This window comes from Aythya fuligula, chromosome 5 (genome assembly GCF_009819795.1).
Source record: "Aythya fuligula isolate bAytFul2 chromosome 5, bAytFul2.pri, whole genome shotgun sequence".
NCBI lineage: Eukaryota > Metazoa > Chordata > Aves > Anseriformes > Anatidae > Aythya > Aythya fuligula.
In genome coordinates, this window is record NC_045563.1 from 64,907,175 (window position 1) to 64,929,341 (window position 22,167).

Genomic DNA, 22,167 nt, shown 5'->3' on the forward strand with positions numbered 1-22,167 from the left:
TTTCAAGTTTGATGAAAGCTTTCTAAATCTGAGAAACAGAATGACTTGTGCAGGTTTGCAAGAATCTGAATAGACACTATCTACCTTGGAAACTGGCTAAGCTGTCGTCTTTCCCCTGTTGAAAGAAAAGATAACGGTATTTAGACTGCTACTGAAAATTGCTTTAATTTTGTGTGTCTAATTGTTTCTTCTGACATTGAGAGATCCTATCTTAAGGATAGGCAAGAGCATTAGAAAAAATTTTTAAAAGTATACATCGAAATCTCACTGCTTTTCTGTGCAACGCATGCAATACTTCTGTTTTCACCACTTGGGATAAAATGTATACGAACGACATCACTGAGTATGTTCACGGTAAGTCAGTAACGTATTGTAGGACACCTAAAACACTATCTTACCACTACTGATCTTGAGAAATAAGGCAATATAGTTATATATGGCCAGAAAATGTCTTTTATCTCCAATTATAAAACATGCCTTTTATCTTCACTGGGTATTAGTTTGAATTCTTAATCCTGTTTTTTTTTTGACAGCTCTTTGACAGGTTGAGAGAGGAGCAGCCTGACTTCAAAGAAAAAATAATAGTAATTACAAGTGAACTTACACAGCCTGAACTGGACCTAAGTATCCCAATCAAACAAAAACTTATAGACTGCATTAATATTATATTTCACTGTGCTGCTACAGTCAGATTCAATGAAACACTAAGGTGAGTTTAAAATACTGTACTTTCTAGTTCAGTAAGCTGATGGTACTCAGAGGGAAGGAGTAATTCAGGTGTCTGCAAAATCTTGCAGATATTCAGGCTGTCTAATCTCATACTAATCTCATTTTGTTCTTGTGTGTCTGGTCAATTCAATGATTCCCCGTCAGGTATTAACCTTTTCTCCCTACCTAAAACTTGCTATTGGGTGTTCATTTGCTTTTCATAGAAACACAGAAGACATTATTTAAACCTGCTTTGCCAGCAGTTAGAATACTACGCTATTTGACATGGAAAAAAAAAAAAATCACATCTTTAAAAAGCTTTAGGCAAAAAGACATCTCTTCTTGGTGCTTAGAAGCAAAATAAATGATTTCTGTACTGTTATAGTCCCCTTAGTGTTTTTTACTAAATTCCTGTACCTGAATTTTAAAGCCCTTTTTGAAGGGAAGCTGTTGAGAGAGATTTGAATATGTTGTTTTTCCAAGTCTTCCTAACCTCATGTGTTGCTCTGATTTCTGGGATGGCTGAAGAAGCTATAAATAATCTGTAGCTGTATGTACTGTGCTCACTACTGATATCAGAGCTTTTTTGTGTAAGAGAACACAAACTATTCCTTTAGCTCCCCTTGTTAGCAAGTGTATGTGTTTAGAGGATGACTTTCCCAAAACTGGGATGGGGGTGGAAACTCTAGTACTTGCTTTCTTTACTTGATGAACAAACAGTGAATTAAATGTTGCTCAGCCTTCAGAAAGTCCTCCAGTAAGAAGAATGCAAGTTTGCATTGGAGGGTGTAGGGAGAATTAGGTGCAGAAGGAGAATGCTTAAGACTAAAAATTGAGTAACTTCTATCTTGTACAAAGTTTATTAAAGAAATAAACAACAGGAAAAAAAAAGGATTCTCAAAAGCAAGAAAAGATATCTGCTTTTTAGAAAAAACGACCTGATTTAGTGCTGAAACACTAGAATAAATAAACAATTTGGAGAAATGACTTTGGAAAAATAACTCCAATTTTTATGAATGTAAAGCAACTCTTAGGTAAAGAAAATCTGAGTTGAGAAATATTTTGATTTTTTTAAATGTTGGCATTACCTCTGAGAGTGCTGTACTGTATACTGAAATGACATAAGGTAGCCCATATTTATTGCTATTTCATGGACCTTCAATGTTAGGGAACTGCCAACCTGTCAAAAGTCTAGGACTTTAATGTGATTTGAAAAACTGGTGGAAAGGTCTTGATTCAGAAAGCTGGCAGTTTTACACTTTCCTGGAGGGCCTAGTACACTGTTTAGCAAAACAGAAAATTAGTTAATTAGTTTCTTAGGAAGGATTTTAGGCTGGAACATGTAGCAGATGTGCTAGAATGGCTTTTTTTTTTTTTTTTTTTTTGAGGAACCTTACAAATCTGAATATCACTTACAGCAGCCTTCCTATATTTATTAATAGGATTAATTGATGTGAAGTTCAAAGTATTTAGCTCAGGGTCAGTGATAGGAATAAAGCCAAGAAAGCGAATACTCCAGCTTATTTTGGAACCCTTCCTGATTTGTATTGGCTCTGTATTTCTATATCTTAAAACGATGCTTGCAGCTATGATTATGAACTTTGACCTCTTTGAAAGAAGCACTGAAGACTTAAAAAACAAAACAAAACCTTATTTTAGATAAAGTAACTTTTTCAGAAGTAACACTTTCTAGACTTAATTGCTTTGGGATGAGGGTTCCTTGTCCATTGCACACCTGATGTTTTAGTAATAATATGTGATAAAGAAGCCTTAAACTGTAACACCAATGCAAAGATTTTTATGAGGTTTTATTTAGCAGTATTCTTAAAACTTAGTTGATTTGTATGTTTATACAAGCACTAGCCTTGTTTACAGTTTCTAGAGGCTGGAGAAAAGGTCTGAAATACATAATAATCATCTCAGCAGTTGGTCCATAAGCTGTATTCTGATACAGTGCAAAATGTAGAGATACACCTTGTCTCCTACAGTGTACTTAAGGACTCTGTTTTAATGAGAAGCATTGTGAAGGTTGGAGGGATGCAAGTGTGGATCTTGTTTTTTTTTTTTTTTTTTTCTTCTCCTTTCACTTTTTTTCCTTCCTGTAATCCTGTTGTACTATTGAGTCTTGTGCTATCCTACATGAAGATCAGCTTACTAGCCCCTTAAACCTTCATTCTGAGGCCTTGACCTAGGAAGCTCAAGGCTGCTGTTAAAATTGACTGGCATCTATATCCTTTGGCAGCTAGGTGTCCTGTTGCAGTTGTACCATCACATTTTAGGAAACACTGGATTAGAATTTAGCTTGAGCAGATCAATATTCTGACATTGCCTGTTTAGTAACAGAGCATGAGGATGCCAATAAGAACAAGGTAAAACTTAGGAAAGTTATCCTGAACACAGAAATTTCTAGGTGGAATGTGTCATATTGTTTTGAGTAGAAAGCTAGGATACTACTATCCATAGTGATTTTGGTGGGGAGGGGAGGGGGTGGAGGAAGGGGTCCAGAAATTAGAATTACTGTATATACATCCACCACCAAAGCATTTAGGAAAGAATTAGGGGGTTGACAAGTTATTCCTTTTTGCTTGCTGTTTTTGTTTTGCTTTCTACTAATCAAGTTTCTGTTTAATCAACAGAGATGCTGTTCAGTTAAATGTGCTTTCCACAAAACAGCTCCTCTCATTGGCACACCAAATGACGAATCTAGAAGTATTTATACATGTTTCGACTGCATATGCATATTGCAATCGAAAACACATTGAAGAAATTGTTTATCCACCTCCTGTTGATCCCAAGAAACTGATGGATTCTCTTGAGTATGTGTTGCTTTACCAAGTTACTTCAGTAATCTGTAATCACTTGCTTCCTAGTAATGAAATACCAAACAATGATTAAGAAACAGATGAAGAAACTGGCATATGATGTTCTGTTAGTCTAACGTAAGGCTGATGCTACCCTTTCCTGTAAGGGCAATAGGTTAAGGTTTCATGGTTTCTTTTTAAGCTGAGCTAGGTGTAGAACGGTGCTGAAAGAGGGAGATGCTCCAGGCTATTCCTGAAGCCTTCTGTATGAGGAGCTAGATCAGGAGCTATTAAAAACAAACAGAAGAAAGCTGCACTGTTCCAAATGTACTGGTGCTGGTACTGTGAAGGACAGAGAGCTAAGTTAGCAGCTCACCTTTAGCAGCAACCTTCACTACCTCCACCTAAGGCCATTGCAAGATCGGTCTGATATACTGAAATACTATTATTTAACTGCTCAGAAACAAATGTACAAGCAGTTCTGTTAGGTCTTTAATGTTGGTGCTTTCTGAATACCCATGTTCTATAGACTTTATATTGGATATTATTAGGGTAAAGTTATTTGTTCTGTATTGACTGTGTACATTTGCTGTCCTGAGATCTTACCTAGTAGTCTTATTTAGTAGCTGTCAAGCCCTGAGTGAAATGGACAAGTCACATGTAATGTAATTAATAATAATCTTATCTATAAATCAGTCTATCCCTTCCTCCATGTCATACAAAATCTTACCTTCTTGTAAGTTAATCACTTTTAGTTTCATAATTATCAAGGTAAGGAAGAAATCTTACTACTTACTATAGATGTAATAGCACTAGCATTAAAAATGAACTGAGGTAATGATAATACTTCTATGTTTTCCTGTATGTTCTTTTGAAGAAAAGATTGTATTTTAATTGCAGAATTATTTTTGATTGATCTGGTTATCATTTTTCCTTCACTTCCCCAGTAAAATAGTATGCAGTAACTTACACTTGCCTCTTATTTTGTTTTTGTAGGTGGATGGATGATGGCCTAGTGAATGATATTACACCTAAACTGATCGGCGATAGGCCTAACACATATACTTATACAAAAGCCTTAGCTGAATATGTAGTACAGCAAGAAGGTGCAAAATTAAACACAGCCATTATAAGGCCATCTATTGTTGGTGCTAGCTGGAAGGAGCCTTTTCCTGTAAGTTGAGTTTTAACATGACTCATACCTGTAAACTGTAGCACATGCTGACAGCTTGTGTATGTAGTGACCTTCGTAGAGGAAAATCTTTTAAGCTTAAAGCTGTGGCTTGTCTGTTTCTAGATAACAACTCTCATGCAGAAGATACCAAATACCACATTTGTATATGGGAAGCTTAGGTGGATAAATTACTTCTATGCATAGAACAATACATTCCTGTTACAATGGGAGATACTATTTTGCACACAATATAGTTATACAGAATCTTGAAGTAAGGTTATTTCATCTATTTTCCCTCTTCAAGGTGCTTTGGTGTGTCAATAGCTGAATAGTATCATTAAGGAATCTGGGGTCTGCAGGATGTAAAAATGTTTGGACTCCACTTTTAGCCAAGACAGGAGATAGTAGAAGCTTTATGTACTCTGTTATATTGATGTATAGTATATATGCTATATGCTTCTTCTGGTATGGGAGGTAGTGCTGGAACAGCTTTTCCAGTTCAACGCTGAATATTTCTTAAGCACTTAAAAACACATCAACATCACATGCCTTTTTGAGTAGGTACAATGTATGTATATGTCAGACAGTAAGTATATGAATTTTAATTAAACATATAATGTTTAAACGTTAGCATTGAAGTTGAGTGAAAATGTCTGTGAAACTTAAAAACAAACAAACAAAAACAGAACAAACAAGCAGTTTTGCTATGGACTGTTAAACTGAGTTGATATAAGCTAGTGAAATATTTTCAACACTATTTATTATGTAGGAAATACTTTGCAGTTTATTAACTAAAAAATAAGCAAGCAAGCTGGTCATTTGGAGGAGCCAATGAAACTACAGATGGATCTCATGTCTGAGTTGTAGCAAAATCTGATGATATAACAAGTTACTATGGAAGAACTTCATTTAGAGACATGGAAATTGGTATTGCTCTCCTGTGTTGTCAAGTTTTCACTTTAAACTGTTGACTTCACTACAGTAACTAAAACCTTTCCTTCCTACCTGTGATAGGGATGGATTGATAACTTCAATGGACCTAGTGGCCTCTTCATTGCTGTAAGTAATGGGAAAAAAATCTTTCTTCCTTTTAGAAGCAGCAAAATTTCATGTGATTTACTGGTGGGTCTTGTCTTTTTTCTCTTTTAAGGCAGGAAAAGGAATTCTTCGAACAATGAGAGCTACCAATGGTGCGGTAGCAGATCTTGTTCCAGTAGATGTTGTTGTCAATATGACACTGGCTGCAGCCTGGTATTCTGGAGTTAATAGGTACAGCAGGTGACGATAGAAAGTACTGAATACTTTGAAGTGATGGTACTGTGCATTTTGGTAAATCAGTCTTCTATTGAACTTCTAATCAGTGTCTTGCTTTCGTCTAGGACAAAGGGGTTCTAAGGTTTTAACAGCATTAGTCCACCAGAGTGTAACTTAGGATAATGGCCAACATTTAATGATGAAGAGGAAGACATCACCTATGATACTATTGTATAAGCTATACCTGATTTCTTTTTTCCTGGGCTTCAGTGCAATCAGTATGACTTACAACACTGTAGACAAAGCCTTCTCTAGGGAAAAAATATACATTTGTCATTCATATATATATAAACTGTGTGTATATACACATACATAGTTATAAGCTATCGTATATACAGTAGTTAAAGATGGCTTAAAATACTGGAAGGATTCAGGAAGCGAAAAACCTAATGTGAGGCTGACAACTTTTGCTTTATATAAATAATGGTGAGGGCAAAGGTAACTTTAGATATGGCTTTTGATGTGTTTTGTGTGTTTTTTGGTCTTCTGATGTGCTCTTTGGCCTCTTTCCCCTCCAGACCAAGAAATATCATGGTATATAACTGTACTACAGGTGGTACCAACCCTTTCCACTGGAGTGAAGTTGGTATGCCATATTTCTTTTTTTATGAGCTTTAATAGAAAAATAAGATCAGTAATAAAAGCACAGGCTATAGTTGAAATTAGTATAACAGCCATAACTCAGTTTTGCAGTGCATCGTGCTTTTTCATTCTCTTCTGTTAATTTTTTCTCCTTGTAGAGTTATCACTTCCATTTTGTTCTTTTTTTTTTTTAAATTCAATTTCTTTAAAATATGTCAGAACTGATTTTTCTGCTTGATGCTTCAATGACTTAATCTGTAGAGTGCGGGTAGTGTGCAAAGAAAAGCATTGCCAAGAGGAGTAGTGCTAATGTTGGGTTTAATGCCAACCTTCCTGTAAATATATGGGTAAACAGCTCAAAATTGGGATTACTTTATACAGATGCATAATTGAGGGTGTATGATAAGTTTTGCACTTGAAGCTTTTTTGTTATGTCTAACTTCATTTAATTGTTGGTTGAGGTGGCTCTTAATCTTTAGATGGTTATATGAGACTTCCTCTATACATGCAGAGGGAAAAGTAATCTCTAAGAAAGTAGGGCCACCTATTTTCATCTTAGATATCCTGACTAAAATGTAACCCACATTTTAAGAGCTCTGTAATAGACTTCTATAATAAATAGCAATGCAAGCTGGCTGGTATGGTAAAGCTTTTAATTAGCTCTTTTTTTTTTTTAAAAGAAATAATTTCTCAGTTAAGATCATCATTTTTCCTCTATCTTAAATACTTAAATCCATGTTATTTCTCTTGACAACTTTCTTCACCCTTTTTTGCTTTTGCTGATTTATGTATCTATATTTATAAGCCTTATCGCTTCAGCTGAAGTTGGAAAGTTGCTGGCTTCATTTATATTGCAATTCTAATTGGGGTATTTAAAGACTTCCTGTAAGCAATGGAATGAAATTACAAGAGATGACTACGAAGATAAAGTGAATTTTGATATACTTTAAGATGTACATGTCTGCCATGTACAGAATTTTCAGTTGTCAATGAGAGTTTGACATGGAGTCCAATCCTAACAATGATTTTAGACAAGCTTAAATATGGATAACTTGTTAAATGTAATTTGAAATGCACTTCAGATGCTTGCGAAGTCCTCAGCCTACTTCTTTAAAGAGTTCTTCATTTAAAAGGTTAGAATAGCCTTCTTTATGAAATACAGATGGATATTTGAATAGCTTTACATGCTATATAAACCGAAATTGCTGTGAACTTTCAAAATCAACTGAAGGTAGGGAAGAGGACCAGAAAGAGAAGCTACGGTAAAGCTGCAGTAAAATATTCTGAAGATAAAGGTATAAAAAATTTTGATATAATAAGAACCAGTTTAACAGTATCTTAGGTTTAAGGCTTATAGCTGTTTTAGTTTTTGTGGTTATTAGAGTTAGGATGGTTACTTAAATAGCATACTAAAGTAAATATTGTACGCTGTAATGTACTTTAAAAACCATTGAACTTTACATGGTTACCATCAAAGCTGTTACGCAACTTTTCTTTCTCAGAATACCATGTAATTTCTACTTTCAAGAGGAATCCTCTCGAACAGGCCTTCAGACGGCCCAATGTTAATCTAACTTCCAATCACCTTTTATATCACTACTGGATTGCTGTAAGCCATAAGGCCCCAGCATTCCTGTATGATATCTACCTCAGGATTACTGGAAGAAGCCCAAGGTAATGGTGACTAGCTCTGTCTCTTCTGTTACTCTTACTTAAACAAAGCTATGCTTACACTATGGTATATATTGATTTCTTCTTTCCCTGAATGTTGTGTGACTAAAACTCACCTTTTCTATTTCTTTTTTTTTCTCTTTGAGAATAGGTCATTGAATTAAAAGTGAATTTAAACTTTCTAGCAAAAATGAGGATGTTTTTTGTTGGATATTTTGTTTGGTGGGGTTGAGTATTCGAGGTAAACAGAATATAAGATCTAGAAAAACTATGTTCATTCTTGAATGATAAATAATTAAAATGTTGATCCTTATTTTTTCCTACAGTAAAGCACCTATATTTGAATTACACGACAAATCCGTTAAGCGGTGCAGTAAGGCACCCTAGCATGAGTCTTTGTTCAAACTCCCTTTTGCATCTCTGTCGGACCACAGTCTCCCATACATTGCCTGCATTTTTTCACGATGTTTTGCTCAGATTGACAGGTCATAAGCCATGGTAAGAAGGACAGGGCTAAAAATATTTTGATAAGGTGGTGGAGATGAAGACGACACAGCATGGGTACTACCTAGACTTACTAACTATAAGCAATAACAATCCATTGACTGCATTTCTAAGAGATTAATGTCTGACTCACCAATGTTGTCCAAGATGTATCTCAGGTCAGAATCCCAGTCAGTCATTAAACTCAGGGAAGTGGTTGGCATTAAGATTGTTGTTGCTATTATAAACTGAAAATGGAAGGGAGGAAGAGTAAATAACTGTGGGTTATTCCTGTAGATGATACAGCTTGATCTGGCATACTTTGTATCATCTCAACATTCCATTCAGTTTATAATAATTACACTACTAGCTGGCTAACTTCTGAAGTGGTAAAAATTGCATAATTCTGCCTAAATAGGCCAAACAAGATTACATAGAAAAAAATATAAAATGTCACAGCAATTCGTTTCAGATTTGCCAAGCCATATGATCTTAACTCATTGCATATATTATGTTTTCAAAAGTATTTGTCGTCAGACTCTAAAATCTTCACTTTGGTGACAGTGTATTAATACAAGTGAGTATTCATTCATTGTCCTGTAGTCTAGGTCTATCTTACATTGCTACCTTTTATTGATCCAGTGCTAAGTATTAAATAAATTTTCCCCTCCTTGTATTTCATTTGTAGGCAAACACTTGTAAACTGCCTTGGGTTCCATTGTTCCAAGCCTAATAAATAGCATAGCACTCACAGCAACAGTAGGGACAGGCAGCTGTGCCTGTGCAGTTATCTCTGCATTGAAAAGATTTTAAGCTCTATGTATCAAAGGAAGGTATTAAGCATGAATTCCTAGCTTTTTAGGTTCTTTTGCAATATAAAATGTTCTTCATAAAAACTGATAGAAATTCCCTGATACATGTCAAGATTCCATCACTTACTAAAAAATAATTATACTACAGATATCAACCTGCTGTCTTTCAAATGGGAAATAATGCTGCCAGAGTCACGTCAGTCTTTGGAAGTCCAGTCTTTTAAGTATTTAACCTAATGGGAGTAAAACAAGGCTATAAATAAACACATTGTTTAGAACACTCAACAGGCATGAAACATTGAATCTTGTTTTTGGCTTTTTCTGGAGTTCCTATTTAGTGTTCAAACACAGAATTTAAATATTAATCAGTACTAGTACAAGAGGTGACATTAAAGATGTATCTTCTGGCCTGTGAAGTATAAATTATATGAGTATTCCTAATTTTAGTTTTATGTAGTAGTGGCTGGATAGGTTTCCTATCATGCAGAAAATTTCAAGTTTGGAGGAAAGATGGGAGGTTCAACTAAATCAAAAACTGATTATTCAGTTGCTAAGGTAGCAAACTGTAGCACACTTTATTCAGTTGCTTGGAATTGAAACTTGAAGTTTGATGCCCAGCATGTAAGCATGCTATATAGCTTTCATTATATAGGGATTCTTTTCTTTAATTTTAAGCCTTTTTAAAAAGCTTTTTTTTTTTTTTAAGAGTAATAGAGGGGAACTCTGATAGAGGTGCAATTTTAAATCCTAATGAGTTTCATGCATTATTTAATAATAGCAGAAAATTGAGCCAGATCTTTATTCTTCTGCTTTTTTTTTTTTTTCTAATTGTCCGGTTCAAAGTACTTTGAAACCTACTTTAACTGACAGGCTGGAGATGGTACTAGTATAGGGGTGTACTACTGTTGCTGTTATCATTCTGTCTGGTTGACCTCTGGTTTTAATTACCAAGTAGCATGCACTAGGAAACTTCTAAAACCTTGGAAGCATAATTACAGATTTTAAAGCTTGTTACAATGCTTTTCTGAGTGAAGGGCTAGCTTAATCTAAAATGTGACCTCTCTGCACCACAACTTAGCAAGAACAACTTGACTGGTGTAGTAAAAATAAATAAATAATGAAATCAGCACAAGCAAATGCGAATGTTGTGTTAACTTGACTTCACATGGTCTACGATCTGCCCTTTGTGTTGAATATGAATATATTTCTAGGCTCTTTATTGCATATAATATAGGAAAAACTAATCAGTGAAATTGCTGCATAGGTTGAACTGCACTATTGTCATACTGTCAGGATATATACCATCACCATATGAGAAATTCTTAGCAAATAGAACTAATTGGGTTTTATAGCCCTTTAGAATTAAAGGAATATGTTCATAACTATATAAAAAAATCACCCACAAAAACTAAGTCCTTTCTATTGAAGGGTTTGGATTTTTTTGGAAATGTAACCTATGAAATCTTTATGCAATATGAAATTGTTCTGGTACACTGTACTTGTGGAAGTAGATAAAGCTTTTAGTGAGACAAAACTTATTTTTCATTGCTTTTGCATCTAGTGAAACATTATTGAAATTAACAATTCTCTGAGTAAGAGTTAAGGAAAATGAAGGAGGAAATAATGCATGTAATTCTTCTGAACTTTGTAGATGGAATAAGTACAATAAGGATCAAATGACATAATGAGGATTTAATATTTCAAACTACTTAAGTAGACTTCTGTAGTATTGTGCTTTTATAAAAATAGTGGTAATAATTCTCACTGTACAAGTTTGGCAGTGTTGTCAGTAGCTTGCTATATGTACTTGCATAGCAAAACTTATTAATTGCCTAATATAAGGCATAGTTCTTGCCTGTAACTTTGCACAGGACTTACCACAGCAGAACCATCTCTTCTCAAAAGCAGCTCAGTATATTTGATATCTTAAAGCCATTTGAAAATATGCACCCAGCAGGTCTTTCCAATTACTCTGGAAGAACAAGCACAGGGAATATACCTGAATATGACAGGGCGCTTTTTTACTGTGAGGGTGACAGCACTGGAGCAGGTTGCCCAGAGATGATGTAGAGTCTCCTTCTCTGGAGATACTCAAACCCACCTGGATGCCATCCGGCACAGTGTGCTTTAGGTGATCCTGCTTGGCAGGGGGGTTGGACTAGATGATCTTCGGAAGTCCCTTCCAACCTCAACCATTCTGTGATTCTGTAGCAGAAAGTAGCACGAAACATTGAAGCTGTAATTTATGTGTTTCTCCAGCAATTCATTTTCTGCTACTGCTTCTTAGAAAGCTACAGAGGAGGTAGAGCTGGTGGGTGCAGAGAGGTTTAAAGAGATCACTTCAGTTAAAGCTTCTTAAAACTTAACATGAAGCACCTTTGACATAGTCTCTGTCTTACAAACCAGAAATGAGTGAACAGTATACTTTCATTGAATAGATGACTGTTTTTTCCCCTTGCAAATACTTTGAAAAAAAGTTCTGCACTTACAAGAACAACAGAACTGCTAGAAACAAAGAATTCCTCTTTCTCTTATACTTCAAAACTTACAGCTAAATAAAAACTTACCATTTTACAAATATGAATACTTGTATCATATACCTTAGGAGGAATCTTTAAATTTTTTTTCCAACTGTCTCTAATGCTTATGCAGAGACTTGCGTATTAACAATGCAGATCTTCTGAAGGATATCTTGTATTGGCTTCAAGAACCTTTTAGCCTAGAGAAAATAGATGGTGTAAGACTTGAAAATGTGGTGATAACCTTAAGCCAAGTTACTTTTTGTCTGCTACAGAAACATGCCTACCTAATTTATGGATACTTGATTTGTATAACTGTTGCTTAAAACTCAATTTCTGTGATGTGCTTCTTGATTGGTTGTGTTTTGATTGTATTTTGTGCTAATGGCAATAAGGGCTAGCTAGTAGAGGCAAAATTATACCTAGCGTAGGTGAAAGCCTTGCATATTGTCACACTGGCTGACTGCAGCAAGTGTTTAGCTCCTTATGATCAGCAGGTCTGATTTTTCTGTCCTAAGCTTATGAAGGTGTAATACAGTATTTGATATTACACTGACTTTTTATATATAGTTTTGATATTGAAGAATTGTAGCTAACTGTTATCAAGTGTATGTATCAATTTCAGGCTGAGAGAGAAAGGCTCATTACATACTTCTCACATTCTTCTTTGTCACCTGTATTGCTATTTGCAGGAGGAATGTGGTGCTATTGAAGTTTGAAAATCTCTCTAACAAAACTTAGTCTGCCAGAATAAGTGTACAGTAAATGACACTTATTGCTGATATCTCTGAATATAAGAGGTTGTCACTATAATTCCTTTTCTTTTGCAAAGTGGGTGAGAGAGGGGAACAGTTTCATGCTGATTTATTGCAGGCTACCAACTTGTCACTGAGGAAGCTGCCCTCCCTTAGCCACATGTTTCTGTCACTTCTTTCGTGTCAGATCTAGCAGTTAAGAGTATGTGGAGACATTTGATTATTTTGGCTGATATAATGAGAAGCTAATCCTAAAAAAAAAAACAAAAAAACAAAAATCAAAAAACCAAAAAAAACCAAACAAACAAAAAAAAAAACATACCATTTTCTGATGACGAACTTAATTAGCTGGTTCTGTTGCCAGTCACTAAATCCAATGTGAGACAGAATCTGTAGCTGAGGTAAAAGAATTGTCTTTAGCCGCTTGGGTTGTGTTTTTTTTTTTTTTTTTTTTTTTAAATTAGCTTATCTGTGTTCTAAAACCGTATCCATAAGTAGAGTCAGCAGGATTCCCTGTGAAGGTTAGAGACTCTTCTTAGAAAAAGAGCTAAAAATAATGTCAGGGGCTGGTAGCAAGCTCCAAATTTACACTTACTCAGATTTTCATTTATACCATTTAGTTTTTTGCAGGGACCCAAGTTTTCTTGTACTAAAGCAGTCTAGGCACTCTGAGTAGAATCCAGCTATTCTTCCGGTTTAACATAACAAACTGGAGAGGCACAATAAGTTCAACAACATTAAATAAACTTAAGACTGTCAGTGGGCAGGCATCCACAAAAGAGTCTGCCACATGTAGCTGCCTTGTCCTGTTTTTGCATTATTGTTATCCAGGGCATTTTGCAAAGTGCTCTTTCTGGCTATTCTGACCAGTGAGCTCTTTGCTTTCTGAGTCTATATTTTTCTGACTTTTTCAGACTTATCTGTTAAGACAGCTGCTGGAGGATCATTCCTTTTTTTTGGGGGGGGGTGTTTAGTTCAAACTTGTTAGCACAGGATATATATTGGACACGGTCTATATTATTAATTATTTTTTGAATCAGAGGAACTCCAACTCAGCTCCCATACAGCCAACTTGCCCAGCTGGGGAAACTATAAATGGGTGTTAGTAGACATTCCTAGATGCTTTCAAATGAAATTAACTGTTAGAACTGTATTCCAGTTTTAGACTTTTAATATGCTCCTGTGGAAGGTTTTAAGAAAGTGTTAATACTTTTGTACTTCAAATACATTTTGCTTTTTCAGTGGTCTCAGCCATTCATAATACTCTGTTTCATGAGACTTAGAGGCAATTTCACTATTCCTTTACATAGTGAGATACCAGTCATTAATGTTAGTCAATGTAAATGTTTGGAAGAGTTTCTGGGACTGTGCTGTCTCCTCTACAAGTATGAATGTACCAAGGCAACTTTCTGAGAAAAATCAGGGAATTATATTGCTGCTATGTATTTTATTGAACAAAACTTAGCTTCAGAAAGCCATTTCCTATTACTGCTGGGTTGTTCTGCTTTCTTTGCTTTTCCTATGTGCCCCTCTGCTCTGCTTAAAATGACCATTGTGCCCTCCTGTAAGGATCAAATTGGAAGCAATTCTTTGAGATGGAAATAGCTCAAGCTCCATAAGCAGAAATGTAATAGCATTTCATGTAAATACAACCTAGTACTTACTAAAGCTAAGTGATCATCTGTAGCTCTGTAACACTTGCAAAGTTCCTACCTTTACAACAAGAAAACTCTCTCTAAGAGTGGATAACTCATGTTTTTTGGGTCTACTTCAGGTATTCTGATCAAAGGGAAATTTGCCCAAATTGATCCTTATAACATAATTTCTCTGCATTCCAAGTGATATTTTTATAGAGTTGTCACCCATGTGTAATAAAGGATAATGGAAGGTATTTCTGCATATTTTGAAGTAGCCTGGAACTGATCACCCAATTAGCGGGATCTGCTATGGTTTATCTGCCCATTGAATAGATCCTGCTCTTTGCTGCAGTAACAGTAGGGGGCAAAGCTCTATTTCTGGTGGTTCTAAGCCTTGGTCTCTTACTGACCATAATAAATGAGTTTCTTCTTAGAGATGTGGCATTGCACAGTGTGCCAGAAGGTTAGGGAAATTTACTCCCTTGCTGTGTTCTGCACTGTGTAACTATTTTAAACATGTTCATCAAGTTAAATTGTTCAGTACAGCTAGATTTTTGTTATGCTGAAATGAGAAGTGTTAAGTATCACTGTCCTAAATTACAAAGAAAGGATGGTAAAATTCTGTCTTCTGTTGGCCATTCGTTTTAGAGAGGAAACTTACTGTTCCATGGGGAAGTAGAATTAAAAAAAAAAAAAAAAAAAGCTGTCCAGCAAGTTCTGCTTTCATATCAAGGTTGGACAGCTAAACTCCAGTAACATCTTGCTTTAGACTGATAGGATACTTCTGTGTATTAACTTTTTTCATGATTTGGATACAGAGTAGGATGGGTTATGTTGAAAGAGAGGTGCGGGGTTATAAAACTTTTTTTTATTGACCACTGTTCCTTGGACTGTAGGATGATGAAAACAATATCACGTCTTCATAAGGCAATGATGTTACTAGAATATTTTACGAGCAATTCTTGGATCTGGAATACTGAAAACATGACTATGCTAATGAATCAGCTAACCCCTGAAGACAAAAAGGTAAGTAGCTACATGATATGGAGACTGAAAGTGAAGTACAAACTTATTGTTCTAATATGACATGAATCAGTAATGCTGCTTACTGCAATGTGGAACGAAGCGTGGTAGGAACTCAGTTCTGGATAGTCCTGCCACAGCCATTTGAATGTACCAAGGTGTTTGTACAGGGCTGCGTTGTAAGCCGGATCAGTGGTCTGATCAGAGATAAGGACAGGACTCCTTGAAGGAAGCTGTGTACAAAAGGCAGTTGTTAGGGTGGCTTGATCATACATGATCAGGTGTTGCCCTATATGTCAGTCAAGTAGCCAAGCTGTGTTACTGGTTTAACTTGCATCGTGAGTAAAACAATTCTTGACCACTATCTCATTTTTCTGAGGAACAAGAGGTAGTTTTTGAGTTTTTTTTTTGTTTCCTTTTGTGTTTCAAACTAGTGACAGCCTCTGGGTACACTTCTTGTGCTTTGGCAATACAGCTACATGTCCTCAAATTCTCTCACTCATTGTGAACTAAAACTGCCCTGTGCAATGGGGAAGTGTACCTAGAAGCAGGATGACAAAAGTCCTGAAGGTGGTTGAGGAGGAACAAAAACTGTTGTTGAACAGAGGACCTGAGTTGAGTGAATGAAACTTCTCATAAGAATTCTCATAAGAAATACCTTATTCTTCCTGTTGTTCCATCCCTTCCCCTTCCAGATTTTGATAGCTTTTCTAGGATTAGGTATGTTATTTTCTGAAACACAGTGGAATTGTATATTTATTGTTGCTAACTACATTTTATAGCATAAGCTGTAGTCAATTTCAGACTTGCCCTGTTTGGTGACATTTCACTATCAGCTTGTTCAAATGTCATTAAATACAGTATTTTTAGTAGTTAAGCATCAGATTTCCCATCTCTGCTCAGCAGATTATTTTTTCTGCTCTTTTAACGTGTCAAAGCTGATCACTGAGCACTGCAAGACTTTTAGTGTGATCATGTAACCAAGGAGGAATTGTGAACAACAGAGGAGTGAAACTTGCAGAAACAGTAAACAAGCTGTTGTATTAGCTTGCGGTTTCATAGAACAGTCCTATTAGGCAAGTTCTTACAGAGCAACATTTAAGTATTTTGTTCAGAAACTGAGCTAGAGGTTTTATTGTCTTTATTGGGACTTAACTGGCTGCTGTACTGTAGTATTGTTTGAGATGGAGGTACTGGACATCAGTGAGAAACTGAAGTTGTGAAGTTACCGTAGTAACTTCTGCAGCAGATATTCTTATGACTCTTTAAAACATAGTGGTACAACTACAAGTACAGTTAAAAGAACTGCATCTCTATCAGTGAACTTAGTACAGAGCAGTGTGCTTATTCTATAGTATGTGAGAATTATTTCCTGTCTGGAAAGGAAACAAATAGAGTTCTTTATGGACAGATTAAATGTGAAACTAGTGCGCTTGGAAGCTGAGAGAAGAATGTTACTGAAGAGGGAAAAACAAGGCATGGAATAGTTTAAATTTGCAGGAGATAGATTGTATGAGAAGCTGGTGGTTGGGTCACAGATCTTAACGTGAATTATTCTTATGATTAAAGACAAAATATTTGTCATTGCAAAGAAATCAATCTGATGTAAATAAAATAACTACCTTTCTATCTTTATCAGAAATGATTGACATTATGGCAGTTAATAGTGAAAGCTTTTATTTTTATGCAGACTTTTAATTTTGATGTTCGACAACTACATTGGGCAGAATACATGGAAAATTACTGCATGGGAACAAAGAAATATGTGTTGAATGAAGAAATGTCTGGCCTCCCTGCAGCTCGGAAACACTTGAATAAGTAAGTGTACATCTTATTTTTGTTTCTCTGTCCTTGTCAAATTTCACTTTCCCATTTTATAATTTACTGTTCTTTATAGCATTTGTTTAGTTCCACCAGAGTTCTTCTATTCCAGGCATGTTGTCTAAAGCATTTTCTAATGCTTTAGTCAGATGCCATCTTTCTTTCTTCATTTGTAGATCTTGCTTTGTTCTCTATATTAGTAATCCTAGTATGTCTTGGTTTATGGCCATAGCTCTGATTGCTAGTGTATACTGGAATCCAGGTTTCTGATGTTACTTGTGTATCCTTTCTGGAACATCAAAAAGGTACACAGTAGTACAGGGTCAGAATGGTTTGTTCAACTATGGTGGTTTAATACAACAATAATTGTTTCTTTTGGGAACATGACTGCTGGAAGCAGGCAAGTAAACAGGCATGAACATTCCACTGCAGTGCAGGAAACTTTGTTGATGCTGTAAGATGAAGTCTCTTAGCCTCTTATCTGTGGCTTAACTCCTCCAATTTAAATGCATTGTAATTATTCAGAATGTTACTGGTATAGTGTCACTTGTTTTATTTTTGGGTGATTCATAAAGACAGTTGATATTCTTTAAAGAGAAAAATCAAAGATTGTTCTTTTTTCAATTTATCTTGTTCTGCAATATTGCTTATCTGTTATGCTGACAACCTGAGGGAAAGTGGTTTAGGTCATCTTCAAAAGAGATTGGCATGGCACAATCTCAGTGAGAATCTTGGCTAAACTTGCCAGTGTTAACCTTACAATAGCATATTCAGAGACACAGCGGTAATACATGCTTGTAATATACACATGGTATAGCAACAAAGTAATCTGAATTTGTGAGAAATTCTGGGTTTCAGCTAGATGTGTTGTAAGCCTGAATTACATTTGCAGGCAGTTTTTAATGGGAATGAAGGTTTTCTGGATTTCCAGAGATTAATTCTGAATCTTGACTAGGACTTGACTGACAGAATTAACGCTGATAGAAAAAGACTGAAAAGTGAGGGATCTAGAGGACCAAGTAAATATCCTTGTATGTTTAGTTTGACTACATTTTTCCTGAATCCTCTTATGATGAGGCTCTTTTCAAAGAAGAAAAATAGATGATTAATATCTCTTAAAAGTATATTTGAGATTTTAAATTTCATCTTTGATAATGGTGGGCATAGCTGAAGAGATGTCCCCTTCTAGTTTTGGATTTGGATGCAGTTCAGAAATGCACTGAACACAAGTGACATTCTTTGTACAAAGGATCATGCCAAAATAATGTGAGAAATAGTCCTATATTGGAATGGCATCTGGTCATCCTATGTAAAAGAAGGCCTGGTGGTAATAACACCCAGTATACCTATGCAGCAACATAAGACCAGTGAGTATTTTCTTAAAAAGAGCTGCCTTTCAAATACAAATTTTTATGGTCTACTGAACCAAAGATGTCACGTTCTTTTTAAGAAATCTGAGCAAATTCTGGTTTCAAGTCATCTTGGAGCTTCTTGTTGTGAGAAATTTGCTAAAAATCACAGATACCCTAAAATAGTACTTCCTTTTTTCCTAATCCTTAAAGGATTAAAGAGGAAGTTCTCTGAGAAGGAACAAGTTTAAAATTGCCATGGAGACTATGAACTTTGTAGCTGGAAAAATCTTGAACTTTTTTGTCAGCAGTAATAGGTGTTTCTACAAATACATTATTTTAAATACATTATTTTAAATGCTTGGAAGGGAGCTAGGGTGAAATTAGCCTGGTTTTGGGTGAGTGGCTGTCTTGAGGTGAGTCAATGTGTGTGACCTTGGCATTCAAAGGTTTTACCAAGCAACTCTGAAGCAGTAATACATGTAGTTAGCTACAAGGCTGGTTCTATTCCTGAATTTTCACATTTCTCTTTGAGCAGTGAACAATCAGAAAGGCCTTCTCTGCTTGTTCTTCAACTTACTAGCTTGCTTAATACGCTAACTTAAGATACTTTATTAAAGTGGTGTTGAGATGAATAGATGAACAAGTTAAATTCTACATTATAAGTTATTTTAATGTTCTTTTCCCTGTAGTTCTTGGTACCTTGGCTTTTACATGTTTTTTTTTTTTCTTCCCCCTTAGGTTAAGGAATATACGCTATGGATTCAATACAATTCTTGTGATCCTGATCTGGCGTATCTTTATTGCAAGATCACAAATGGCAAGAAATATCTGGTACTTTGTGGTTAGTCTGTGTTACAAGTTCCTCTCATACTTCAGAGCCTCCAGTACTATGAGATACTGAAGAAGAGAACTGAGCATTAGGGCATCTATGCATATGGTGGTCTAACTACACAAAGCCTGTAACGTAGTCATCTCACATCTTGTAGAAGCATTATTTCATCTTAAATTGGAGTGCAAAATATGGTATGGTATATGTACTGTTAATTGTATATATTCCAGAAGACATAGAAAATAAAATGGTCAAGTGCCGGTCTGAATTGGCGTTAGACAAGCATTTAAATAACTTTAAATCATTGACCTAGGGAGAGAATGTTTTAGACCACTGACCAACATAACTGTGCAATTTGGAACATTTTAATTGAAATCTGCCTTAACATACTTATTCTATTCTGTTAATTTTTACACCACGTTAAGGAAGGTAAATTGTCATAGTAATTGCTAGTTTATTAACTATTCTTTTTGAAATCCTAAAACTGCAAAGGATTTTGAGTTTCAGAAGTGTATAAATGTTGGTGGATCTCCTAGAAAAACTAGTGGAGTACTTCTATAATTTCTTTACTTCTGCCGCTTCTTCCCTTCTCAAAGTATGGTCATAATGGTGACTACTTTGCTTTTAAAAGGAAAATAAATCTCCCTTCATTATGGAAAAGCCTTTTGTCCTATCTGGTTTTCAGAATGCACTCAGTAATTCAGTTCTGTGCTCAAAATCAGCCCCATTCTATTTGTGTTTATCAGCATGAGCAATTTGCTTTTCCAAAAGCAGAAGTGATCCTATCTGAAAAAGATGAAACAGAACATTACCATGGGGGGGGGAAATATTTGTTGACCATCCTCTTTTTTTTTTTTTTTTTATGGTTTTTGTTGGGAATACAGAGCCAGCACTTGATTGTTACATTTCTGACTTCAAAAAGTAAATGTATTTAAGAAGAATTTATTATGCCTAGTTGATACTTACATTATTGGTAACTGTAGTTGGACAAACTGTAGGCTTTCATTGAGAGATACCTGTTCTTAAATTCTAAGTAATGTTAGCAAATACTTCATGAACTTAACGCTTTTCAAAAACTCTGAGCTATGAAATTTGATGCATGGATAGACCAATGCATAAGCACACTCACCTCTGTCCCAATAAAACCCTTTTGTTTCACTGGGCAAGCAGAGCAAGGGGCATCTTGCTTCAAAATTTGAAATATATTAACAGATTTTAATCTATTTCTTGGATTTCTTCAGATTTAAACCTAACAATTTAAACTTTTTCTGTGTAATTTGTTTTGGTAGGTAAAACTCAGACAAATAACAAGTTGTAAGAAAAGCCTGAGTCCCTTTTTAAGGCAATACAAAAAGATTCCTTGAAACTCTGGTTGCACAGAATTCTATTTGAGAACACTGTTCCTCTTACTGATGCACTGACCAGCACCCTTGCCCAGTGTTTGTTCATTAAAATCAATTTATACTGTATGTGAATGTTCTTGAATCTGCTTGGAAAGGCAAATAATGACTTAATTACACAAGAGCTACATTATACTTGCCCTTGGTAGTTTTTTGTCCTATTTGAATTAAGTATGTAAAGAACTTATTTTGCTATTCTTGTGGAAACTTACTTTAAAGAGAACACCTTTCATGCAGGTGTATGCCATTTTGAAAAGATAATGGCTTCCTTGTTGAAGCTAAGTATTCTGTAGTAAGTAGTAGTTAAGCTGTAATTCCTTTTTAAAATGACCTGTGTGTGTGTGTGTATATATATATATATATAAAGCTAGCGATGGAAAGCCTAAAAGGTCTAGGACCACACCTTCTGTGAGAGACCTTACTGTGGCTGAAAATAAATTATGGCTTCTGTGACTGAAGATGTTATACTTTAACAGATACATTAGGTATGTTACATTTTTTAGTTACCTCCAGAAGCATCTTACTAGATCTGAAAGTATGCTTAAGCATTCCTGCACTGCAGACTTTTTTTTCAGAGGTGCCTACAATCCAGTGATGTCCCTCTTCCCGTGTTGGCATGTGACTGAAGTTTGCAAAAAGACACATACATCATATTCTGAAAATTATTTCTGTGAAGCAGTTGACTTTAGACTTTTTGTTCTTTATCACCATTACACATAATACTTTTATTGTTGATTTGTTTATACTGGGAACTATGAAGCCAATTAATTGATTACTTCTGATCCAAGCTACTTAGGAATCTATTCTGTTGAATACATAACTGAAGAAAAGGATTGCTTCAAATGTAAGGACACTTAACCTCTCCTCTTTAAACACTTGGCAGTTTAGAAAACCACCTTTATCTTTGGGGGCTGTGGTTATCTGTTGACTGTTGGTATCTTAAACCCGTCAGTCATTCTATTTAATTGACAGCAGATTCAGTGTCACACTTATTACATCTGTTTTTTGTGGTCAGTCTGTGAAATTTCTATCTGAAGATAATATTTTATTTCCATATCAGAACTGTTTTATTGCATTTCTTCATAAGTGTTTGCATGTAATGGATGTTGGTCAGAAACAGACTTGAACTTTATTTTTGATAGAGGAAGTTTGATTCTCTGTACTGACTAGCAAGTTAGAGAAAGTATTTTAATTGGTTAAATAGGAGAAGCAGTTGAAACAAGAAACAACATGGTCACTTAACAGTTACTGGTATTTAAATTTGGGACCAGGGAAAAACTGCTTTT

General features: G+C 35.4%; 1 protein-coding gene across 2 annotated transcripts in view; it reads left to right on the forward strand.

Moving 5' to 3' along the window:
* Positions 1-20,288, forward strand: part of FAR1 (fatty acyl-CoA reductase 1) — an 83,779-nt gene extending 63,491 nt beyond the window's left edge. For both annotated transcript variants that reach the window (XM_032187856.1, XM_032187855.1), the window contains exons 3-12: positions 534-709; positions 3,345-3,524; positions 4,506-4,683; positions 5,698-5,742; positions 5,834-5,952; positions 6,516-6,583; positions 8,082-8,253; positions 15,353-15,482; positions 17,170-17,297; positions 19,391-20,288. In XM_032187856.1, coding sequence (XP_032043747.1) covers positions 534-709; positions 3,345-3,524; positions 4,506-4,683; positions 5,698-5,742; positions 5,834-5,952; positions 6,516-6,583; positions 8,082-8,253; positions 15,353-15,482; positions 17,170-17,297; positions 19,391-19,553 — 1,359 coding nt within the window. In that variant the 3' untranslated portion in view covers positions 19,554-20,288. The remainder of the gene's footprint in view (positions 1-533; positions 710-3,344; positions 3,525-4,505; positions 4,684-5,697; positions 5,743-5,833; positions 5,953-6,515; positions 6,584-8,081; positions 8,254-15,352; positions 15,483-17,169; positions 17,298-19,390) is intronic.
* Positions 20,289-22,167: the final 1,879 nt, after the last annotated feature.